The sequence below is a fragment of the Choloepus didactylus genome (assembly GCF_015220235.1).
Source record: "Choloepus didactylus isolate mChoDid1 chromosome 23 unlocalized genomic scaffold, mChoDid1.pri SUPER_23_unloc1, whole genome shotgun sequence".
NCBI classification, from domain to species: Eukaryota; Metazoa; Chordata; class Mammalia; order Pilosa; family Megalonychidae; genus Choloepus; species Choloepus didactylus.
In genome coordinates, this window is record NW_023637590.1 from 1,512,652 (window position 1) to 1,534,019 (window position 21,368).

At 61.2% G+C, this 21,368-nt stretch overlaps 1 protein-coding gene across 4 annotated transcripts; it reads left to right on the forward strand.

Moving 5' to 3' along the window:
* The first annotated feature begins 1,660 nt into the window (after positions 1–1,660).
* On the forward strand, positions 1,661–15,593 carry ADORA2A (adenosine A2a receptor). 4 transcript variants are annotated; one of them, XM_037823646.1, is made up of 3 exons: positions 1,661–1,734; positions 8,707–9,230; positions 14,027–15,593. In XM_037823646.1, the coding sequence occupies exons 2-3, from the start codon at positions 8,908–8,910 to the stop codon at positions 14,847–14,849; spliced, it is 1,146 nt and encodes a 381-aa protein (XP_037679574.1). In that variant the 5' UTR covers positions 1,661–1,734; positions 8,707–8,907; the 3' UTR covers positions 14,850–15,593. The 4 variants fall into 4 exon arrangements, with proteins under 4 accessions (XP_037679574.1, XP_037679576.1, XP_037679573.1 ...); XM_037823648.1 differs by lacking the exon at positions 1,661–1,734 and adding an exon at positions 6,867–6,979; XM_037823645.1 differs by lacking the exon at positions 1,661–1,734 and adding an exon at positions 7,915–8,170.
* The last annotated feature ends 5,775 nt before the right edge of the window (positions 15,594–21,368 follow it).

The following is a 21,368-nucleotide window of genomic DNA, read 5'->3' on the forward strand; positions in this document are numbered from 1 at the left end:
CTGGGGTGGGGGGTGCTGGGGGTGGCAGGACCTGGGGGAGCCCCTCACAGCCTCTCGGGAGCGAGCTTCTTGCGGGGGTGGGGGGGGATTCCTGGAGACGGCAGAGGAGAGAACCAACGGGGCCCACCCTGGGAGTGGAGTCCGGGGAGACCCCCACCCCTAACCCAGCGCTGGTCCTTGCCCTGTGAGCCCCCACCCCCACCCCCAATTCCCCCTTCTGGGCCCAAGCAACTCCCAAGTCAGGTGTCCCTTGCACGACTGCTGAGTGAGGAAGTGCACAAATTGGGGGCCCGACAGGTGTGGGCAGGAAGAGGTGCCCGTCGGGGGGAGGCCCCCGAGCAAGGGTGGAAAGCCCAGGGCGTGGGAGGGGCCTTTCGGCCGCAGCCCCCCACCCCCCAGCCCTTACCTCATTGATGTGACTCCAGCTCAGCCCCAGGGGGTGGGCAGGGCAGGAACAAGGTGGGGGGTTCTCGCTTCGCCCAGGAACCCAAGGCCTGGGGAGAATGGGGACGGGTTCCCACGACACTAAAACGGGAGGGGAGAGGAAGGGGTACGGGGGTGGGGGGTCCAGAGCCTCCAGCTCCCCCCCATCGCCACCCTCAGCCCCCACCAGCTCCCCCTCCTCTGCCAACACCCCCTATCTCCCTCCCCACTCCCCACCCCCACCGCAGTCCAGGTCATGGACCCCAAATTCCCGCCTCACCGGCAGGCGCCCCCATTCCCCGTAGCCGACGGGCCCCAGTCCTGTCCCCTCCCCTGCCCCAGGCTGGCCCAGCGGGGACGGGGACCCAGGCTCCACCCCGGGAATGGTCCGGGGGGCCAACCGAGAGGGCTCCCCAGCCCACCCGGCCCCTCGCCTCGACCCGGCCGGCCCTAGACGCTTCTGCAGCGCGAGGGTTCCCGCGGGCCCGTGGCATCGGACGCCGCCCCCCCTGCCGCGCTCAGAATTGGGGTCCCCCCATGTCTGTCTGCTGCAAAGGTCCCCTGCGTGGCCGGACTGGGGCGGGCATGGGGGTGTTCCCAATTGGAAGCCTCTAGAACCCCGGCCGCGGACAGGGACGACCCCCCACCCCGGGTCTGAGCTGCAGGGTCCCCCCGTGGGAGGCACGGGCCCCCTTCGGTGGTCCCGAGAAAGGTGGGGGGGCGGGCCCCATGGCCGGGGGGGTGGGCTGTAGGAGCACGAGGGGCCCCGGGACAGAGCCGGGGGGCGGGGAGGGGGACGGAAGATGGGAATCGGGGCCCTTTGGAGCTCACACACGCCTCCACACCCCCAGAGCAGCCCGGGGCAAAGCGGGGGGCCCCGACGGCCGCGCCCCTGCGGGCCTTGAACGCCGCGCTTAGGAGGCCGGACTGTATCTTTGGGGCACTGGGGAGCCATGGAGAGAGAAGGAGCGGACCCGGGCCCTTCCTGGGGACATAGCTGGGCTCGGGGGGTTGGGGGGGTGCGCGGGGAGTGGGGGGCGTGGGTGGGTGTTGGGGGGGCTCTCCCCGGGCCGGGACGGGGCAGATGGGGGCGGGGTGTGGTGGGGTTCCAGGCCCGGGACCCCGTCGAGGAGGCCGGGGCCGTGGCGCTGGCGGCGGCGGGCCTCAGTTTCCCCGCGCGCCGGGGCGGGGCGGGGGCGGCGCGGTCCCGGGAGCCGCCTGCAGGGGGCGCGGGCGAGCGGCGCGGCGGGAGCGCAGCACCAGCCCGAGCCCGAGCGCGCCCGAGACGGCGGGAGCCGGCGCCGGCGGCAGGTCAGCGTGGCCCGCGGTGCGGGGCGCCCCGGGGCGGAGCGGGGTGCGGGTGCGGGTGGTGGGGGGGGGGCTCGGATGCACCCCTTTCCCCGTGGGGACCCCCCGCCGGCCCCGGAAGCGAGTGTCCGGGCGGCCCCGCGCGGCATGGGGGGGCGCAGCGTGCGGGCCACCCCCATTGCCCCGAATTGCCCCCAAGCGGGACCCCAAAGTGGGCGCGCGGGGGCTGGAGAGCGGGGCCGCCTGGGCTGGGGTGTTTTTTGGGGGGGGAGGGTTGCGCAGGTGTCTGTCCGGTCCGCGGGGAACGTCCGTCGGTCGGTCCCGGGAGATCGCGCGCGCTCCGGCCACCCCCGGGGCTCCGGGTGAACCCCGGGGGGCTTCGTCAGGTGGCGGCGGGGAGGGGACCCCCTGGGTGCGCCGGGCCGGGCGTGGACGGCGGGGACGGAAGCCGGGACGGGGGGCCCCGGGAGAGGCCGGCCGGGGTGGGGTGCGCCCCGCGCAGGAATGGCGGGAATGGTGGCGGCCCCCGAGGGACCAGGCGCTGGCCGGCCCAGGCTGGAAAAGGGGGGACCGCGGACTGGCCGATCCCGGGGCACGGCCACCCCGCGTGAGGCTTTGATTTTCCCGTCTGTGCAGTGGGGAAAAGAGGGGCTGGGGGCTTTCCCCCTAGAAAGAGGTGGAGACTGGGGGGGCCAGTGCATCCTGGAGGAGAAGCCAGTGTCCCCTCACCTATTCCCCCCAAAACTGGGGCAGGCAGCTCCCCATTCCGGCTCCAGCACCCCTTTCCCTGCCCTGGCCCTCTGGGTCTTCCTGGCTCTCCCAGTCCCTAGGGTCCCCTGGGCGAATCCCAGCTGGTGCCCCACACCCCCTGCCCTGCCCCCCGAGTGCTAACTGGGCAGCCGTGGGCCTTGGGGGCCAAAGCGTCCCCCCCATGTGGACCTGTTGAAGTCCCCGTCCCCCACCGCCTCCCGAGTCCTGCCCTGCAGGAGCTCCGGGCCCCAGAGGGCAATGGCTGGCCCCAGGGGCAACCCAATAGAAGGGAGATTGGGGTGCCCAGGCCTGAGCTCTGGAGTTGCCTTTTTGACAAGGGACATCTGGGATGGCCTGGGACAAGTCACGTCCCCCCAAAAATCCATTTTCTCATCTGCAAAACAAGGATGAGCTGGAAATGCAATGAGAGGCACCCATTGGCTGGGGGGACGGGGTGACTGGAGGGCCAGCCCAGGGGTCACTGCCAGCAGAGGGGCCTGTGGACTGGGGCTGGCTCGGGGCAAGCTTTGGATTTGGGGAGTTGGCGGCTGCCAAGGGGCAAGTGGTTTCGGGGTGTCCCATCCTGCAAACTTCAGGGCCTCTGGGCCCTTCTAGAATCTTCTGCCCACTGCCTGGGGCGGGGGATGGCTGGTCCCCTGGCAGAACCGGGGTCCCTGCTGTGGGCCCACAGCCCGAGGAGCTCTCGTCTGCCATATTCCTGAGCTGCCGACCCCTCCTGGGGGAGCTGGAGCTGCCACCCCAGCCTCGAGGGGTCTGCACCCCGGGGAGCACTGGCAGCCACGGAAGGGAAGGGGTGCCCCATGGGTCTTGGGCTGAGGAGTTGCAAGGTGGGGAAGTCGCACGGGCATTGGGGGCAGCCGTGCTGAAGGGCCGGGCCCTGGGGGTCAGTGCTGGGCCCAGATGGGGGAATAGAGGCAGGACATGGAGCTGGGGTGCAAAGAGGAGCCCCCCAACAGACGACTCACTTCTGGGGCAGGGCTGGGAGCTCGGGGGGAATGGGGAATCCACTCCAGCTTCCGGAACCCTCTCTGAGCGTGACCCTTGGCCTCAGTCCCAGCTGCTTTCTTTGCCTGGATGCTGTCCGTTCACCTCCTTGTGCCCCACGTCCAACCCAAGTGGCCCCTTCTCTGAGAAGCTTCTTGGGGTCCCCTCGTGACCCTGGCAGCCCTGATGTCCCCTTGTCTTCCAGAAATTGCCGGGCAGAGGCTGGTGCTGCAGATGAAGCTGCCCCCAGGTGCCAGGCGGCCACTCTCTGCCCGGAGACCCAGGGCCACCCTCGGTGCCCCTTCAACAGGCCAGCCCCCAGCCCCTGGGAGCCATCTAGGAGCCCCTCCTCCACCCTGACTGCCCCTCTTCAGGTGTCACGGCACCTGTCACCTGCCACAGAGGGTTTCTTCGAGGGGGAAGCAGTGAGCCAGGAGGCTGCCTTACCCCCATCTGCTGTGCACCCAAGGGGCCTGTGCACGGGGACGGGGGGGGCATGGAGGGGGGTGGGCTCCTTCCACCAGAGTGGGCGTCAGCACCTGGGGGAAGGGGGAGTCAGGTAAAGTGGACAGTGGGTGGGGCATGGGAGGGTGATGGGGCATGGAGGGGAAGGGTGGAGCATGGGGGATGGTTGGAGCAAGGAGAGGGGAGAGCCGAGAATTGGGGGGGAGCAGAGCATGGGCGGGGAGCAGAGCATGGGGGCTGGAGCATGGAGGGGAGAGAGCAGAGCTTGGGGGTTGGAGTGTGGGGAGCAGAGAACAGAGCATGGCGGGGGGGAGTGGAGCATGGAGGGGAGAGCAGAGCATATGGGGGAGGGTGGGGCATGGAGGGGGAGAGTGGAGCGTGGAGGGGGTGAGTGGAGCATGGAGGGGGTTTGGTCACTCAAGCCAGGAGGGCAGGAACCTGCCGTCTGTCTGGCATCTGGCCTGGGCATGAAGCCAGGGACATGCCAGTCCTCGAGTGGTGAGAGGGGAGCTGCAGGCAGCCCTGGGGTTGGGAGCAAGACCAAGGACCCCCAGGGCCTCGCGCTCCGGGCTGGTGAAATGGAGGTTGCTGTGCACACGGGAACTCCACTCTGCAGCCTCCAGCTGCGGGGAGCTGCCCTCCACCCCGTTCTGCCCACATCCTGCCCCCTGGAGCAGAGAGCAGCTGCCTGTATCGACGAGCAGTGGGGACGCGGGCCCAGCTGGGGGAGCCTCCACCCAGGCCTGAGGGGCCCTGTGTGGGGGGAGGAGCGAGCAGCCAGTTCACCGGGGGCCATCCTCCAGGCCCTTGGCCCCTGCCAGCCCTGACAGCTGCCTTGGAGAGGGGATGGACGGTTCTCCAGGGCCTGGCATCTTGCAAATAAGTGCACAGCCTGCTTGGGGGGGGAGGGGGCTGGCAGCTCGGGAGCAGGAGCTGCTACTTCTCCCATCGCCCCCCTCTCTGCCCTTCCACCCAAGCTGCCACAACACCTCGGTGCCTCTCAACCAGATCTTCTGGCCGTCTTCTCGTCGGCTTTGACTCTCCACGAAGTTTCCGTGTGTATTTCCTCAGTGCTGTCTCCGAATCCCTGATTCTCTCTTCAGCTCTGTCCGTGCACGGCGCTGGCCACATCCGTTTCACCACTCCAGTCCCTCCTTTTCCGCTCCCGGGATTTCATCTTAGCTCTTGTTCACGTTCACCGGTTTTCATTTCCTTTCCACTGGTCTTTAGTAAGCTCTCATGCTCATTCATGGCTGCCATCTTTTTCTTTATCTCTTTAAAGCCCCTAAGCGTCCTACAAAATCAACGTTCATTTACTCTCTCATCTTTGTCTCTTCTGGAATGAACTCATCAGCAACATGTTTTGGTACTGGTGCCTATAATAATTTCCCTCGTTGTCTTTCGAAATCGGGGCCTGCAGTCTCACCATAAGTGAGGGGCACGGAGCAACCCGTGGTGTCTGAACCTTGGGGTGACAAGTGGCTCTCGGGACAGTTTCCTGGAATTTTTCTTTCCCCTTCCAAGGCTCCCCTGCTGTCAGAGCAGGACCTAAGTGTCCAGCAGTGGGGAGACTCCTGGCACAGAGTTGACACGGGGCCGTTTGCTACGGGAAAGTGGCAGGGACCCGTTCCAGAAATCAGGGGTGCAGGGGACGCCTCGAGGCTGGCGGGCTGCTCCATTTGTCAGGCCCTGGGGGGTATGGCCACCATCTGGGCCTGTGTACAGAAAGCCTTGCACGTCTGACTGCCAGGAGCCACGGGCCAGGAAACACGTGGGTTTTTGATTAAATGGAGTTTTAATTAAAAGAGTCGGGGTGGGGTGTGTGTGTGGAGTTGTCCTTTTGAGGCTCTGTCACTCACGTTCCCTGGCACGTGTCTCTGGTTGACAGGGGACAGCTCCCGCCCGCCTCCCCGTCCCCAAGGGGGAACATTCCCAGGAGAAATATTACATTTTAATATTTAATTCCCCCTCCTGGCTAGCAGTTGATGACTCAAGGATTAATAAGATAGAGAATGAGAGGAAATCGCCGGATCCCAGGCCTCTCCCAGAGTCCCAGCAAACCTTTCCACTGCCGGGTTTGCCACGGGTGTCCTCTTTCAGTTCTCTTCACTCCCTCTATATCCACTTAACCTCCTGAGCCTCGGTTTCTGCATCTGTGAAATGGGTGCGTGAGGCTGTATCACCAAAGATGCCCATGTCCGGCACCATCCTCTCCCAAGCAGCCTGTGTGGCTATTACAGAGGTTCCGGAGTCGTTTTGGACGTCCGGGCGGACGTGAGGTTTGGCAGCCAAGGGGTGGCTGGAGCCAGGGACACGGGCTCTCCCAGGTGACCCCGTGTCACTCCCACTTCCCCATCCAGGGTCCATTAGTATCTCGAAAGCGTCCACGATGGGAGTGTCTACACCACAGATTCACCACAGGAAGGTGGTTTTGATGTAGCCAGAAGGATCGGGGCCAGGCGATGTTTAAGGGGAGGCCTGAGAAGTGGGGGTGCACAGGCAGGCACCCCAAGTTTCAAGAGAGCCTCCCTGAGCAGAGCCTACAGGCTCGTCGTTAAGTGAGGGGCACGGAGCACCCTGTGGGTGTCTGAACCCCCAGGGTGATAGTTGGCACTCGGGGCAGTTCCTTGAGATTTTTTTTTTTCCTCCTCCAAGGCGCCCCTGACTCAGCGGCCCCCACCTTGTCTGCCACCCCCGGTGGGGGCTCTCCATCTGGGAATGGCCGCTGGGGGCTCCCCAGGGTACCCCAAAGCAGAGAGGCAGGGGAGGGCCAGCCACCAGGGGTTCAGATACTGAAAGGCCGTGGCTCCTTCCATGCAGGTTCCCCAGCAGATGACAAGGTCCATTGGGGTGAATGTCCCCCCCAACCCCACCCCAGCCCAGGGAACGGGGACCCAGAGGCTGCTGGAGGTGAGGGGTGAAGGCGGGCTGCCCCGGGGGTGGCCCGGCCAGATCGGATGCAACTGTCCCTGCAAAACCCGGGCCTGTCACTTCACTTCTGGATCTGCCTGTCCTCTGCCAAATGGGGGTGAGACTCCGGGCACACATCTTTGGGGTGGGGAGGGCCCCAGGAACACTGCTCCCAGGGGTCGCAGCCCCAGGAGGCTCTGGGGGACCCGCCGTGTGCCTCCTGACATGCTGGAGCAGTGGGTAGCAGGGCCCTGGGCAAAGAGGGTGCTTTGGGGGTGCCCCCTGGCCTGGCCTGGGAAGGTTTGATTTTTGGCCTCCTCACCGCTCTCCTGCAGCCCCCAACCCTGCTCCGTCATCAAGCACAAGTTTCTGAGCCCCCTCTTGGGGTGCAATGGCCTGATGGGCACACGTGCACCCCAGCCCAGTCGCCCATGAGGCCCTGAAAGCGTCCGAATTGGGTGGAAACTCGGGGTTCCTTTATGTCAAACCCCCCATAATCAGATGGCCGGATTGGGGACCCAAGATTTCCAATTCTGCTCAATCCCACACCTCCTAGAAGTGGGGGGCTGGCTTTGAGGCTGGCCCAGCCCCTTGTTCCTGAGCCCCCCACCCTGGAGGAGGAGCAGATTTGGGGGTCCCTTAGCTCTCAGGGAGATGGAGTTGCTGGGAGTTGGGGTGGGGCTCTCGGGCCCCACATTCTCTGCATCTGCTTTGAGGGGAGTCAGTGATTCTTTACAATCCTCTGGCCTCTGGATTCTGGGGGAGCCCCTTCAAAGCAGTTGGTTTATTTCCTTCACCCGAGTCACGGGAGAGAGTCGAAACGGTCCTTGGAGGTCAAATGGGGGTGCAATCTCCTTGCCCATCAGTGGGGAAACTGAGGCCCAGAAAGGAGAACACCCCCAGCCAGTCCTGGCTGAGCACCCTGCTTTTTGCTGAGCACCAGACTTAAAGCAGCCAGGCTGAGACCTCGGGGGGGGGGGTTGCGGAGAGAGGGTGTGGGAGGAGGGAGGGGAGCGGAGCTGGGGAGAGGGGGGCCCTGTCCCCCAGACGTGCAGTGGCGCTCGGCGTGGGCTGGGGAAGAGGCTGTGCCCATGCCGGGGAGGCGGTGGGCACGGGTTTTTGCCATGCTCGCTGCCGGCGAGGATATAAGAGCTAACCTGCCCTCGGTGGGGACGGGCCCCTGGGGGCCCCCCCACCCCAGATCCCTCCAGATCTGGGGGCTAGAGACCCCGTCCCCTCACTGGGAGAGCCCTCCGGGGCAGGAGCGGACGGAGGCTGGCCTGGGAGCTGGCCCAGTGGGAGGTGGCAGGTGAGCCAGAGGACTGGGGGGATCTTTTCCAGAAGGTTCTTGGGTGGGTAGGGGGGGGTGGCGGTCAGCTCAGGAACCCAGGAAACCGGCCGGGCTGCCACAGAAGGCGTGAGACGCTGAGCATGGAGACGCCAATGCGGGTGACAGCTTTGAAAGATTGCCGGCTCCCTGGAAGTGTGGGTGCCGGGACCCCCAATTTCCATGCTGGGAAGTGGAGGGCACCTTGGACCTTGCCAAGGAGAGGACTGGGCACCCCCTGCACCCTCCTCCAGAGCCTGGGAGAAGGGGCTGCAACTTGGGGGTCTTGGCAGGGATTCTGCAACACCAGGGCCTTTTGATTCTGGGGGAGCCCCTTCAAATCAGGGGTGTGGCCAGAACCCCATCTTCTCACCTGGCTATCAGGTGGGACGGACTCGTCCGATGCAGGAGGGTCTCCGAGGGTGAGGCTGGAGCTGAGGGCGGCCCCCCGGAAACGTCAGCTGTGCCCCCCGCCCCCTGTCCCCATCCCACGTCCCATGAGGATTCTGCCTTCACAGGTCCCCCAGGAACTCCGGAGCCCCGGAAAGAGCTGGGTCCTGGAGACCCCGAGTCGTGCTTGAGAAAAGCAGTCGGTGCAGCCCCCACCCCCTGGCAGGGACGCCGGTGGCTCCGGGAGGAGGTGGCCGTGGCCTGGGCAGCTATGGACCGTGAGCCGGCCCGGCCCGCGTCCCCGCTGAGCCCGTCCGTCCGCGGCCGCCATGGGCTCGGCGGTCTACATCATGGTGGAGCTGGCCATCGCCCTGCTGGCCGTGCTGGGCAACGTGCTGGTGTGCTGGGCCGTGTGGCTGAACAGCAACCTGCAGAACGTCACCAACTACTTCGTGGTGTCGCTGGCGGCGGCCGACATCGCCGTAGGGGTCCTGGCCATCCCCTTCGCCATCACCATCAGCACCGGCTTCTGCGCCGCCTGCCACGGCTGCCTCTTCATCGCCTGCTTCGTCCTGGTCCTCACGCAGAGCTCCATCTTCAGCCTACTGGCCATCGCCATTGACCGCTACATCGCCATCCGCATCCCGCTCCGGTGAGCCCACCCCGCACGGTCACGTCCAGGAGAGCCCGGGGTCAGAGTGGCCCTCCGTGCCCAGAATTTGTGTTTGCGTAGTCACATCCAGAAGAGCCTGAGGTCAGAGTGGCCCCCTGTGCCCAGGGTTTGGTGTTTGTGCAGTCACATCTGGAAGAGCCCAGGGTCAGAGTGGCCCCCTGTGCCCAAGGTTTGGTGTTTGTGCGGTCACATCCAGAAGAACCCGGGGTCAGAGTGGCCCCCTGTGCACAGGGTTTGGTGTTTGCATGGTCACATCTGGAAGAGCCCGGGGTCAGAGTGACCCCTTGTGCCCAGGGTTTGTGTTTGCGCAGTCACATCCAGAAGAGCCCAGGGTCAGAGTGGCCCTCTGTGCCCAGGGTATTGTGTTTGTGCAGTCATATCCAGAAGAGCCCGGGGTCAGAGTGGCCCTCTGTGCCCAGGGTATTGTGTTTGTGTAGTCATATCCAGAAAAGGCCGGGGTCAGAGTGGCTCTCTGTGCCCAGGGTTTTGTATTTGTGTAGTCACATCTGGAAGAGCCCAGGGTCAGAGTGGCCCTCTGTGCCCAGGGTTTGTGTTTGCACAGTCACATCTGAAAGAGCCCGGGGTCAGAGAGGCCTTCTGTGCCCAGGGTTTGGTGTTTGTGTAGTGAATCCAAAAGAGCCTGTGGTCAGAGTGGCCCTCTGTGCCCCGGAAGCCACAGGGCCATGGAGATGGCATTCACCTGCCCAGCCCGTCCCCGAGGCCAAGCTCTCTGCACGTGCAGATTAGGGAAACGGCCCGGGGTAGGGTCGGTGGGATGACTTGGCCAAATTCCACAGTGAGTCACTGGAACTGGGACACAGATGCAAATTCTGGTGTCCCTGGGGTCACCAAGCCTCGTGGGCTCGGAAGACTTCTGGCCTCTCGGGAGCTGGCTGCCCGGGGTGGGGATTTTAGGGTGACTTTTGTGGCGTGTCTTCAGTCTCGTGTTGTGTAAATGGAGATTTTCCCGGGGACTGACTGGCCTTAGCACCCGGCCCCATCCACCCAGGTCATCCACGGCCCTCCCCAGCCACCCCTGTCATGGTTCTAGAAGCTTCTCCCCTCTTCCAAGAGCGGGTGCAAGCCGGGGCCCATGGCCGGGGCCCTGAGGGGGTGGTCTCAAAGGATGGGGCACCCCATTCCGATGGTGGATTCTCCCAAACAGGCGGGGGCTCACCCTGAGACCCAGTCCCCACTCCGGGCTGAGGGGCCCCGGCAGGGAAGAGAATCCAGCTCACGGAGCAAACGGGGTTTGGAGTGTCGAGCCCAAGGGGCCCCCCGAGACCTCACTTCCTCTCCCCTCCGGGATGGAAAACCCGGGCTCCGGGCAGGGAGGCGGCTTTCCCGTGGGCACACGGTGAGCTGGCGGCATGGCCAGCCACCCACTGTGTCCTCCTTTCTTGGGGGGCTGGGGCCCGGGGCCCCAGACTCCCAGACCTGCCCCCGTGGCTGCTCCCGGCACTCGGGCTCCAGGGGAAGCAGGGACCCCGACATCTCGGGAGAGCCCGGAGCCTGTCGGAGGAGAAGGGACCCCAGCCACCATGTTCGGGTGTTGAGTGAGGGGTGCACGTGCAATCCACTGGGGACAGCCCGAGCAGAGCACAGCACAGAGTCCCCGAGGCCAAGGAACCCAGAAGTGGAGTCGTTTGTGGGGGCCCAGGCACTGGCAGGAAGTTTCCCTGTCCTTCTGCATGACCTTGAGCGAGCTCCCTTCTCTGATACAAAGAGCTGTGGAAATAGAACCTTCTAGACCGAGAGTCTGCTGGGATCTTGGCTTCTTTTTCTTTCCCTTTTTGCCTCTCCCATTTCCTGCTCTGAGACCAATTCCCAGCTGAGGCTGTTGGGACGTGCTGTGTGACCGTGGGAAGGCAGCTGTCCCTCTCTGTGCCGCTGACAAAGGGCCTGCAGGGCCAGGGCGAGGGGATGGGGAGTGAGGGAGAGCTGGGGGGGTCGGAGGGAATGAAGCTCTTTCTCGAGCTGCTGGGAACCCCAGGGGAGTCCCCACCAGCCCTGTCCATTTTGGGGTTTTCTGGACGAGACTTTGGGAGATTCGGCCTGGATGTTTTCTGGGACGGGACGCCCGGCCCCAAGCCTGAACCCCTCCATAATTATTATTATTTTTAAGAATCCAGTTTCAGAAATCTCAGTCTTCTCTTTCCCAAGTGCAGGGGACAAGTTGGGCTAGTGTGGGGCCTGGTCAAGGAACCCCAGAAGGAAGGAGCCAGCCAGAGGTGGAGAGGTGGGCTCTGGGGTGCCCCCGAGAACGGGAAACCCGGGGGACTTTCACCCCCAGCGTGTCCCACCTCACACCAGCCCCTGCGGTGAGCCGAGCTGGCATTTAGAGACGGAAGCAGAAGTGTCCCCTGTCCCCGGGTGAGGGGCCAAGGCAGGCTGTGTGGACCCCCATCCCGGCTTGCCCTCTGCTACTCGGTGCGGGGCAGCCGCTGGGGACGGTCCTCGGTGCCCACAGCCCCTGGAGGTGACCGGAGACGTGTCTCATGGGACGGCCAGGCCGTGGCTCCGCAGTGGCCACAGCTGAGCCCCTCCAGACCTGGGTCCAGGGCTCCCAGCCTGGGGGAGCTTCGTGGTTTCTTTCCAAACATCTTATTGTGAAATAACGTCGAACTTACCGGAAAGTTGTAAAAATAACGCAGAACAATGCGTAGATGTCCAACACCCTCTCCCAGATACCCAGATTTACCAATGATCAACTTTTTGCCATATTTTTAATATCATTCTATTTTCTAAACATTTGCAGACACCCAGCTCCTCAAACGCGTGACACGTCCACGTACGTTTCCTGAGAACGAGAATACTCATTTATGTAACTACCTCGTGTGCAGTTAGCAAGTTTAAGCAACGTGACTTTGCAATAAAACTTACAGTCTATATTGCAATGTTACGTCATTTGTCCCAATGATTCCTTTTGGGCATTTTCTCCTCTGTTATCTGGACTAGTGCAGGATCATGCATTGCATTTAATTATCACTGTCCCTTTTGTTTCTCTCTCTCTCTCTCTCTTTTTTTTTTTCTCTCTTTTTTTTTTTTTTTTTTGGTAGCGTATTTGCAACAAAATTTCCCATCACAACCAAAATTCATTACATCCTCAGTGTCCTCTGCCATCTCCACCACCCATTACCAAAACATCTCTTCACCTTCTGGTGTTTTCTTTCGAATGATAAAATTAATCCATTGGGTTGTTTTTATTTTAAATACATCATACTTGCCCGTGCTAAGCATTAAAAGGGAACAAAAGGGTCTATCGTGGACATTTGTTCCCCTCAAGCCCCACTCTGGCCTCCTTTCCCCTCTATAAAATGGGGAACCTTCTAGAGATATTCTTTGCATACATAAGCATATATTATGAATGTTTGTCTTGGGTTTTTTTCCCCCCCACGAGGGGATTTCTTTTCAGAATGCACTTGTGGTTTCAGAATCCCCCTTGTGGCTCTCATTTGCAAAACCAGATGATAGGGCAGATGAAGGATTTTCAGACCGTGCTCCCAGAAAATTTTGGGCTGGGCCCTGGTGTCCTCTGCAGATCGTTCATTCCATACTTTGTTCTGACGTCCCCCCTTTCCGCCAAGCTCTGCTTTGATAATTGCCTGGAAATAGGGGCGAGGCGGGCTCTTGCTGGAGAGCGATTCAAAAAGCACCTAACTCAGCTCTCCGCCACCCCAGCTTCTGCTTGATTACCTCGAACAACAGGCAGCTCATTCCTCCGCCAACAGCTCAGCTGCAAAATTCTTACCTCCTCGGCCACAAGCTGCCGCTCCATAATTCCACACCCAGATTCCACACTGGTGTCCTCTCAATCAGACGCAGGGCTGGCAGGCCAAGACCTACAAATTAGGAAACTGAGGCTCAGAGAGGCCAAGGGACAGGACACGGTCAAACAGGAACGTGCCGGGGCTGGGATCCCGGGGAGGGAAATATCTCTATTCTCGGGACAATGTCAACATTAATAGAGTCCTCTTTATCGAGGATTACATAACTGTTTGGAGAGCACTGAGCCCTCTGTGTGGCCTGGAGTAAGTGCTAAGGAAGGCTGAAATGGGAAAGAGATCCTGCTACTTCCTGAAGATGTTCGAGACCGTGAGACGGGACCCCGCAGGTCACTTGGGCCTGGCATAAACAGATGTGTCCCTGGCTGTCCCCGTCTGCCGAGGCCGAGCTGCCCCGTGCGGACACACTAAGCCCCTGCTGGGGGTGAATCCACTGTTTTCATGTATGTGTGTATTTTCTCAATTTGAATTAGTAGACAAAATTTAAAAGTTGCAAGATTTTACCCCAAAACTCAGCCCCTGGCCCCTCCTGCAAGCCCATCTCATTGTACCAAAATCAAAAATGCTCAACAGAATGTCCAATATCTGTTTAGATCACCAAATGGCCTTCCTAAGTCAGGGAAACTTTACTCTTTGATTTGCTGTTCTTTTCTAAAACCGAGGCCCCTTTTTCTGGGGGAGCTGACGTCTGTTTTCTGGCCTCACGAGAGTCTGGGGGTGAGAATGAGCTGCCTTGGATTTCTGTCTGGCTTCTAGAACACTGAGGGCCTTCGGGCAAATTAGCTTCCCTCTCTGGCCTCGCTCCCCCAAAGAATCGCTTAGGAGTCCCCTCGAACCAGACCGACGGAGTCCAAACGCTCTTCGCCCGGAACTTTCCAGCACCCCCGGAAAGGGCAGCGCGGCCAGGCCTGCTGCATCCAGTCCACCCGGAGGACGTGGTGGTTCGTGCCGCAGGCCCCTGACGCCGTCTCCTCTCTCCTCCCCACCCAGGTACAACGGCTTGGTGACGGGCGCCCGTGCCAAAGGTGTCATCGCCGTGTGCTGGGTGCTGTCCTTCGCCATCGGCCTGACGCCCATGCTGGGCTGGAGCAGCTGCGGCCGGCGGCGGGAGGGCAGCGGCGGCTCGCAGAGCTGCGGCGAAGGCCTGGTGGCCTGTCTCTTTGAAGACGTGGTGCCCATGAACTACATGGTCTACTTCAACTTCTTCGCCTGCGTCCTGGTGCCGCTGCTCCTGATGCTCGCCGTCTACCTGCGCATCTTCCTGGCCGCCCGCAGGCAGCTGAAGCAGATGGAGACGCGGCCCGTGCCCGGCGAGCGGGCCACGCGCTCCACGCTGCAGAAGGAGGTCCACGCCGCCAAGTCTCTGGCCATCATCGTGGGGCTCTTCGCGCTCTGCTGGCTGCCCCTGCACATCGTCAACTGCTTTACCTTCTTCTGCCCCGAGTGCCCCCACGCCCCGCCCTGGCTCATGTACCTGGCCATCATCCTCTCCCACACCAACTCGGTGGTGAACCCGCTCATCTACGCCTACCGCATCCGCGAGTTCCGCCACACCTTCCGGAAGATTCTCCGCAGCCACCTGCTCAGGCGGGGGGAGCCTCTCCGCGCGGGGGGCACCAGCGCCCGCACGCCCGGGGCGCACGGCGGCGACGGGGAGCAGCTCAGCCTGCGCCTCAATGGCCACCCATCCGCGGTGTGGGCCAACGGCTACACCCTGGGGCCGGTGGGCACCCACGGGGGCCGGGGCCTCCCCCGCCCGGAGCCCCCCGGCGTTGGGGTGCCCCTGGCCCAGGATGGAGCTAAGGTGTCCTGATGAGTCCCCAGCGCCCCAAGTTGTTTGCCTCTCCTGCAGAGAGGGGCACCGTTGTCTTTCGGGCTGGGGGCAGCGGGCACGACGGGAGAGGATTGGAGGCGCCAGGAGACTGTCGGCGCGGCCGGCTCCCGCTTGGCGCCCCGAGGAGGTGCCACCCAGAGGCTGGGGCAGCATGAGGCCCAGCTGGGGGCACACGGAGTCCAGGAAGCGGACGTTTCGTGCTGCGAGGCCTGTGCCAATGTCCCCGGGCCGTGCACCAATGGCACCCACGAGTGTCACCTTATCCCTGCAGGACAGATGGCCTCCAGCAAATCCCCTGCCACCCCTTCGCGGGACCCCCGAACTTCCTGTGGGGCAGGGCTGCTGGGCCTGCTGGTGGCATCTGGACTTTTTGTTTTCTGTCCGGGAGAAAATGTAAATTTTCCCCTGCCTGGCTGGGGACATCATTGTCACTGTATGCCCAGGGCTTGGGGAGGTGCGGGCAGCCTCTCCCGTCACCACGAGCCGGGGGCCGTCCCAGTGCCACCTCCTGGGGCGGCAGTGTTGGGGTCGAGAGCCGGGAATCATGGTCCCTCGGGCGGGGGAGAACGGGGTACGGGGCACAGGGCATGTCGGGGTGCCTCGAGCTGCCCCGCTAGAGCTCCCGTCTAACCGCCGTCCCCTCCGAAGGGAATGTTTCTGGTTTGTTTTGTTTTTTTTTTTTCGGAGATGAAATAAAAATGAGCCACGTCGTGTTTTAAGCTTGTCCGACGAGAACAGCGTCCGAGTTCCTTTCTCTCCCCAGCCGGGCCTGGCACACGCGTGTATGGGTGTGCAATGCGTGTGTGGGAGAGCGTGTGCAGACGGACAGACGGACGGGCATCTAGTCTGCCCTGGGTGGGGTGGGGGGGACCTCCGAGAAGACAGTGCTGCCTGGTTGCTCCCAAATCCAAATGTCTGGGTGCAGCCCCCAGATCTGCATTTATGGGAGTGGGGACCCCCCGGGGGTGCAGTGGGGAAAGGGGGCTCTTTCTCCCCAGCCCAGCTCACCCTCCAGAGGTGTCTGATCCGCTCTGGCCCTGGAGGTCCCTGGGTTTGGGGACAGGCACTGGGTGGAGAGGTTTTAGGGCCCTCCCTCCCTTCTCCGAGCCCCCCTCTCTTACTTCCAGGGAGCCCCACTTGACAGACGCCCAAAGGGAAGCTCGGAGAGGTGTCCCCATCCCCGCCACGCAGCCAGTAAGTGGCGGGAGTGGACACAAACCCCAGCACTGCCTGACACCCTCCCGAAGCGTTTGGTGGCAGCTCTTATATTTTTTCCCCTTTGATCGACGACGAACTGTTTCGCCCAAACTGAAAAGTATGAAAACACCATCACGTACCCACCACTTGGCTTAAGAAATCAGAGAACAACAGTCGAAGCATCGTACCCCTTCCCCACTTCGTTATCCCACTTCCCGTGCCCCCAAAGGACCCCCTTCCTGAACTTCCTTTCATTCTGTTGCTTCTCTTTGTACTTTGGCAGTAGAAACACATCTGTGGCATCTCCAAGCCGATCCTGGTTTGTTTGCACGATTTTGCCGTTTATATCAGGCAGTGGTCAGGTGTGTTGGCTGCATGGGAGGAACACGGAAGTCCCAAAGCCTGGGCTGACCCCAGGGACACTGGAATCTGGGCATCAGGGGTTTTCAAAAGTTCCGGAGGGTTCTGACGGGCAGCCGGGGTGAGGAAGTGCTGATAAGGAGGCACAAAATCCCTCCTTTCCGTGCTTGTCTCCTCCTGCTCCTAAGCCCCTTTGGGGTCCCCTCTGGCTCAGGGCTGAGGGGCAGAAGGAACCATGGCCTGTGGGCAGCCATTTTGGGGGTCTCTTGGGAACGGGGCTCCATGGGAAGACGCTATGCAAAGGGGAGGGGACACGGCCAAGCAAGACCCACATCACCTCAAACCGGGGCCCCAGGCCAACATCACCAGGCCTCCCCCAGTTCCTGGGGTGGGGGGCCGTGACCCACCTCCATGCCCCCCATCCCCACGGGCCCGGCCATGAGCTGGGCCCCAAGTGTAAGCACATGTGTGCACACAAATGCGTGTGCCACTAGCCTGGCTGCGATGGGGATGCACGTGTACACACCCCTGCAGCACCCCCACGGCCTCTCCTGCAAGCTTCTGGGGGACAGCCCTTGTCGGGGGGCTCCCAGAGCCTCGAAGGAGATGACAGCCATGTGGACTCGGAGCTGGGTCCCTGTTCCCACCGTCTCTTTGGCTGGAGGAGCCGGAGCAGGTCAGCAGAGCCGCCCAAGGTGCCCGTCTGCCCACCTGCTGGGGAGTCATCGAGGCAAGCAGGGGGTGCTTTGCCTTATCCAGAGACGCATCTGCGGGATTTTGCAGACAGAACAGGTGAGCCAAAGAGCCCATGCCCAGCCTCACGCTCCCCTCCCAGCCCCTGGGGGACAACAGCCAATGCACTGGGTGCAGTTTGCATGGGGAACCCCAACAATCAACTAAGGCCGATAAGCAAGACACAGTCTGTCAGGGCAGCAGGAAATGGGGGGGTCAAGGGTAGGAAACCCCAACGCTCCCCAAGGGTTCCGGGGAGGAGGAGGGTGCACCTGGGGGGAACGGGGAAGGGAGAGCAGAGTTGGCCCTGCAGAGGCCAACGAGCGGGCACCCCAGGGCCCCATCTCTTGCAGGCGTTCGGGAGGAAACCAGAGGGAGGAGACCGCGGGTACACGGGTGCCTGATTTACATCTGCCCACACGGAATTATGCCATCCGTTCGGAGGCAATTTTCAAGTTAAAATGTTGTCAGAGGGCTGTCACCCTTTTGATTTTGCTTCTCAACCCACCCACGTGTCACGGTTGGGTTGGAAAGGGGAGCGAGGGGGCTAGAGCCTGGTTGAGACTCAGAGATTTGGGGAATTGTTAAATAAAGCTAAGTGGGATTTCGGGAATGAGCTCGTTTTCTCTTAAGAAAACCCAGGACCTGGGTGGGACAAACTGCCCCGTGTCACGATGACTCTGTTGGTTTTGGAGCTTTGAGGGGTACCCCCGGGGCTGGATTATGGGGCTCCGGCTTGGTTCTCTTCCCTGCTGGGTTTGGAGATTCCAAATCACCCCCCGTTTGCTCTTTCCAACACCCCCAGCTTCACCGAGTGGATGGGGAGTCAAGGCTATAGGTTCAAGCCCTGGAGTTGCCTACTTGCTCCTCAACTGCGGGCAAGACCCTTTCTGAGCTGCTGAGCCTGAAATATGAGGAAACATAAAACAGAATTAAAAAGGGGAATGCGCTGTGGAAAGTGTATATGACATAGACGCCCAGGGTCATTGCTACTTGTAATAACAGATCCACTCTTGGTTCAGAAAATACCAGAAGGCAAGCAATCGCAGCTCCAGTTTCCTCGCTCTTGGAGAGTGGAAGGGTGGTAGGAAAGAAAGATGGGAGCGGGCAAAGAAACCATTTCCCTGGTCTCCGTGTTTTGCTCAGCCATTGCCAGATCAAGAAACGTGGTGACAGCAAATTTAAACCAGGCCCTTGGGAGCTTGCGGTCTCTGCAGGGCTGGGAGATGGGTGCGGGATTTCGCCAAGGGATACTGGTCAGCGGCTCAACCCTCAGGTTCTCAGGGCCCGTCCTGCCCCAGAAGCGGGTGAAAGTCTAGAAACCAGAGGAGTTTGGGCTTATCGACGAGTTGCACAGAGAAGGAAGACAGTAAATGTGTGTGCTGATGGAGTAAGGACTCCAAAGACTCTGGGTGGTCAGTCGAAACAGAACTCGGGGTGATGCAAAATCCTGCACTGAGTTTGCAAAAGCCACTGCACAAGAAGGAGGAGGAGGAGAGAGAACCGAGGAAGGACATGGATAGTTTATCGTGGCCAACTCCGTAGGGCAAGTCTGAGAAGGAAACGATTCGGCTCGCATCCCAGAGAATAGGACACCCCAACTTGGAGGGGTTCACGGGGCCCGACTCGAGGCAGGAGACGTGCTCCGTTCTCAGCCCCAAACTGGGCCACCAAACTTGATCACCGGCAAACCGACGTGCCACGGGGCAAAGTGGCGGCCCTGAGATGACCACGTTGCAATGACACCTAATGGAACAAAGACGTGGCCAAAGCGGGGTGGTGAAGATGGGGTGGGTCTGCGAACAGAGGGCTGAGGGAGGTGAGGTTGGGGGGGACTTGGGGAGACTGGGCCGGCGATGGGGAGCAGCTTGCAGAGCTCTGCTCCAAAGGGCGCAGCTGGGCTTGGTGTGGGCAGCCGGTGGACGTTCCGGAGCTTGCGGGGGAACTGGTGGGATTAACCAGTTCATGTTTGAAGCCAACAGGCTGGAGCTCTGGGGCTCCCCAAGGGTGCTCAGTGCTCACTGGCCAAGCAGCGGTTCGGGCACCCTAAGGGCCCCTAAACCACAAGCTCACAAGGCCAGACAAGGACGGCTCATTTTTCTTGGGCAGAATGGTGGGTCAAGGGCTTCTGGAAGCCAAGAGTATCAGGATAAGACGAGGGGTTGGGAGGAAGGAATGACAATGTCTAATAAGCACGGCCACAGCCTGAACCGTTTATGGGTATCAGTGGGGAGTGATCACCTGGGTACCCCGTATCCCCGGAATGCACCCCAAGCTTGAAGTTTTCCCCCTGGCATCGCCCGGCGGTGACAGCAGTGTCACCCGGCTGCAGAGTGTTTGCTGCCTTTATGGGGTCGGCATGTGGACCCCTGGCAGAGGTGCCCACACGGCTGGACAGAGGCTGAGATGCTGTCGTGTAGTCCAGGGTGAGGCAAATGCCACCAGATTCCCACTGAGGGGCAAAGGGCAAAGGGCAAGGGGTCACCACAACCTCCAAACCCCGGCCCAGACTTCCGGCAGCTGCTCCTGGCTTTTCTAATCCTATTTGTGGAGACTCCCATCCCTTCCGTACCTCCCCAAATCCAATCTACTGTATCCTGCTAATTCTTCTCTCCAAGCGTTGCCTGAATCTGTCCATCCCCCCCAAAACCCACCCCAATGTCACCGTCACAGGCCTCGTCATCATTCCCCCAATGAACAGGACGTGGCTGCTGTTTTTCTCTCTCTCTACCACAGCACGTTCTATCCCAAGCTCTCAGGTGACTCCTCCCAAGGCACAGTTCCACTCGTGCTCCTCTCCAGCCCCAAAAATGTTTCATGGTTCCTCAACACGGATCCGACCCAGTCTCTACTCTAGCATGGCGTCCGAGGCTCCCTCCTGGCTGAGCCAAACAGAACCATTCACCATCAACCCCATCCCTGCCTTTCCTTCCGTGCTGTCGCTGCAAGCCACCCCTTCTTTGAACACAACCTAGGCTTCCGGAACTCCTCCCTGAGGCCTCCCTTCACCCTCAGCTCAAGGCCTCTTGTCCCTCCTCTGGGATCCTTCGGCACGCAGGGCCCGGCCCCCTACTTCCGGGGATACCTCTCCTTCTGCCTCGACTCGTGACTTGGCTCCTGGATCGTGGGCTGGTGTCACCCCATGTGGGTTCCACTCCTGAGCACCGGTCTCTGGAGGACAGGGGTGGCGTCCCCTCCATCTCAGGGCCACTGAGCAGAGGTGACGTGGAGGACCCGGTGTGGGAGAGCCTGGCCATGAGGTCACGAGACCCAGACGCAGTAACCGGCTGTGGGACGCGGGGCAGGGCGGGCAGGTGTCCTTCCCTGCAAAGAAGGGAAGTGGACGGCCACATATAAGTCTGTCCCAGGGGCGGAACTCAAGTCTGTGGCCGGCAACTGACCTAGGGAAGGAGCTAGGGAGGCTCTGGGCCAACCCTGAGAGAGAGAGAGAGAGAGAGGGAGATGGGGAGCTAATAGCTTGGAAGGAAGGACATGCTGAGCTAATGGGATAATTTGATAATCCTCAGAGCTAGGGGCTGCTAGGCTGGGACCAGCTGTTAGTTGCAGACACAAATAGCACAAGCAAAACAAGGCCCTGAAACAGGAAGCAACTTGCAGAGAGATATGGGGGTGGGGGGTGGGGGGTAGTGTCCGGAGAGCGGAGAGCAAGGGCCATTGGAGCCCGGATCTGTGGGGTTGCTGAGAAGAGGCCCTTAGGGATCTGGGGCTCTGACCCCGTAATGGAGATCACATGCAGGGGCCCATTTCCGCACCAGAGAACATTCTGGAACTTGGACGTCTCCTGGCCTCCAGGGTTGCGTCCCTGCCACCGAAAAACCATCCTTAGGAACCCACGAAGCCCTCGTCCCTGCTCACAGGGGGTTCTCTGCAGACAGGCATCTGTTTGATCTGCCCATAAAATAAAATATATGGCTAGACTCTTGTAAAATGATAATTTTGGTTACATGTAGATAACTCCAGGAATTGAATCACAGGGGCTCCAGCCCAGAGGACCTTCGCTTCATTTCAGGCTAATAGTGGATCTGTCAGTGGGGTTGGGCATAGAACAAAAGAAATTGCGGAGGGGGCTGTTTTAGGAGTGTTTGCTGAGCCATATAATTCATGACATGAGCTCTTCAGACCTCAGTTAGCCCGTCCATAAAACGGGGCAACAAGCACTGCAGAGCAACCGTGGAAATAAAATTAGAT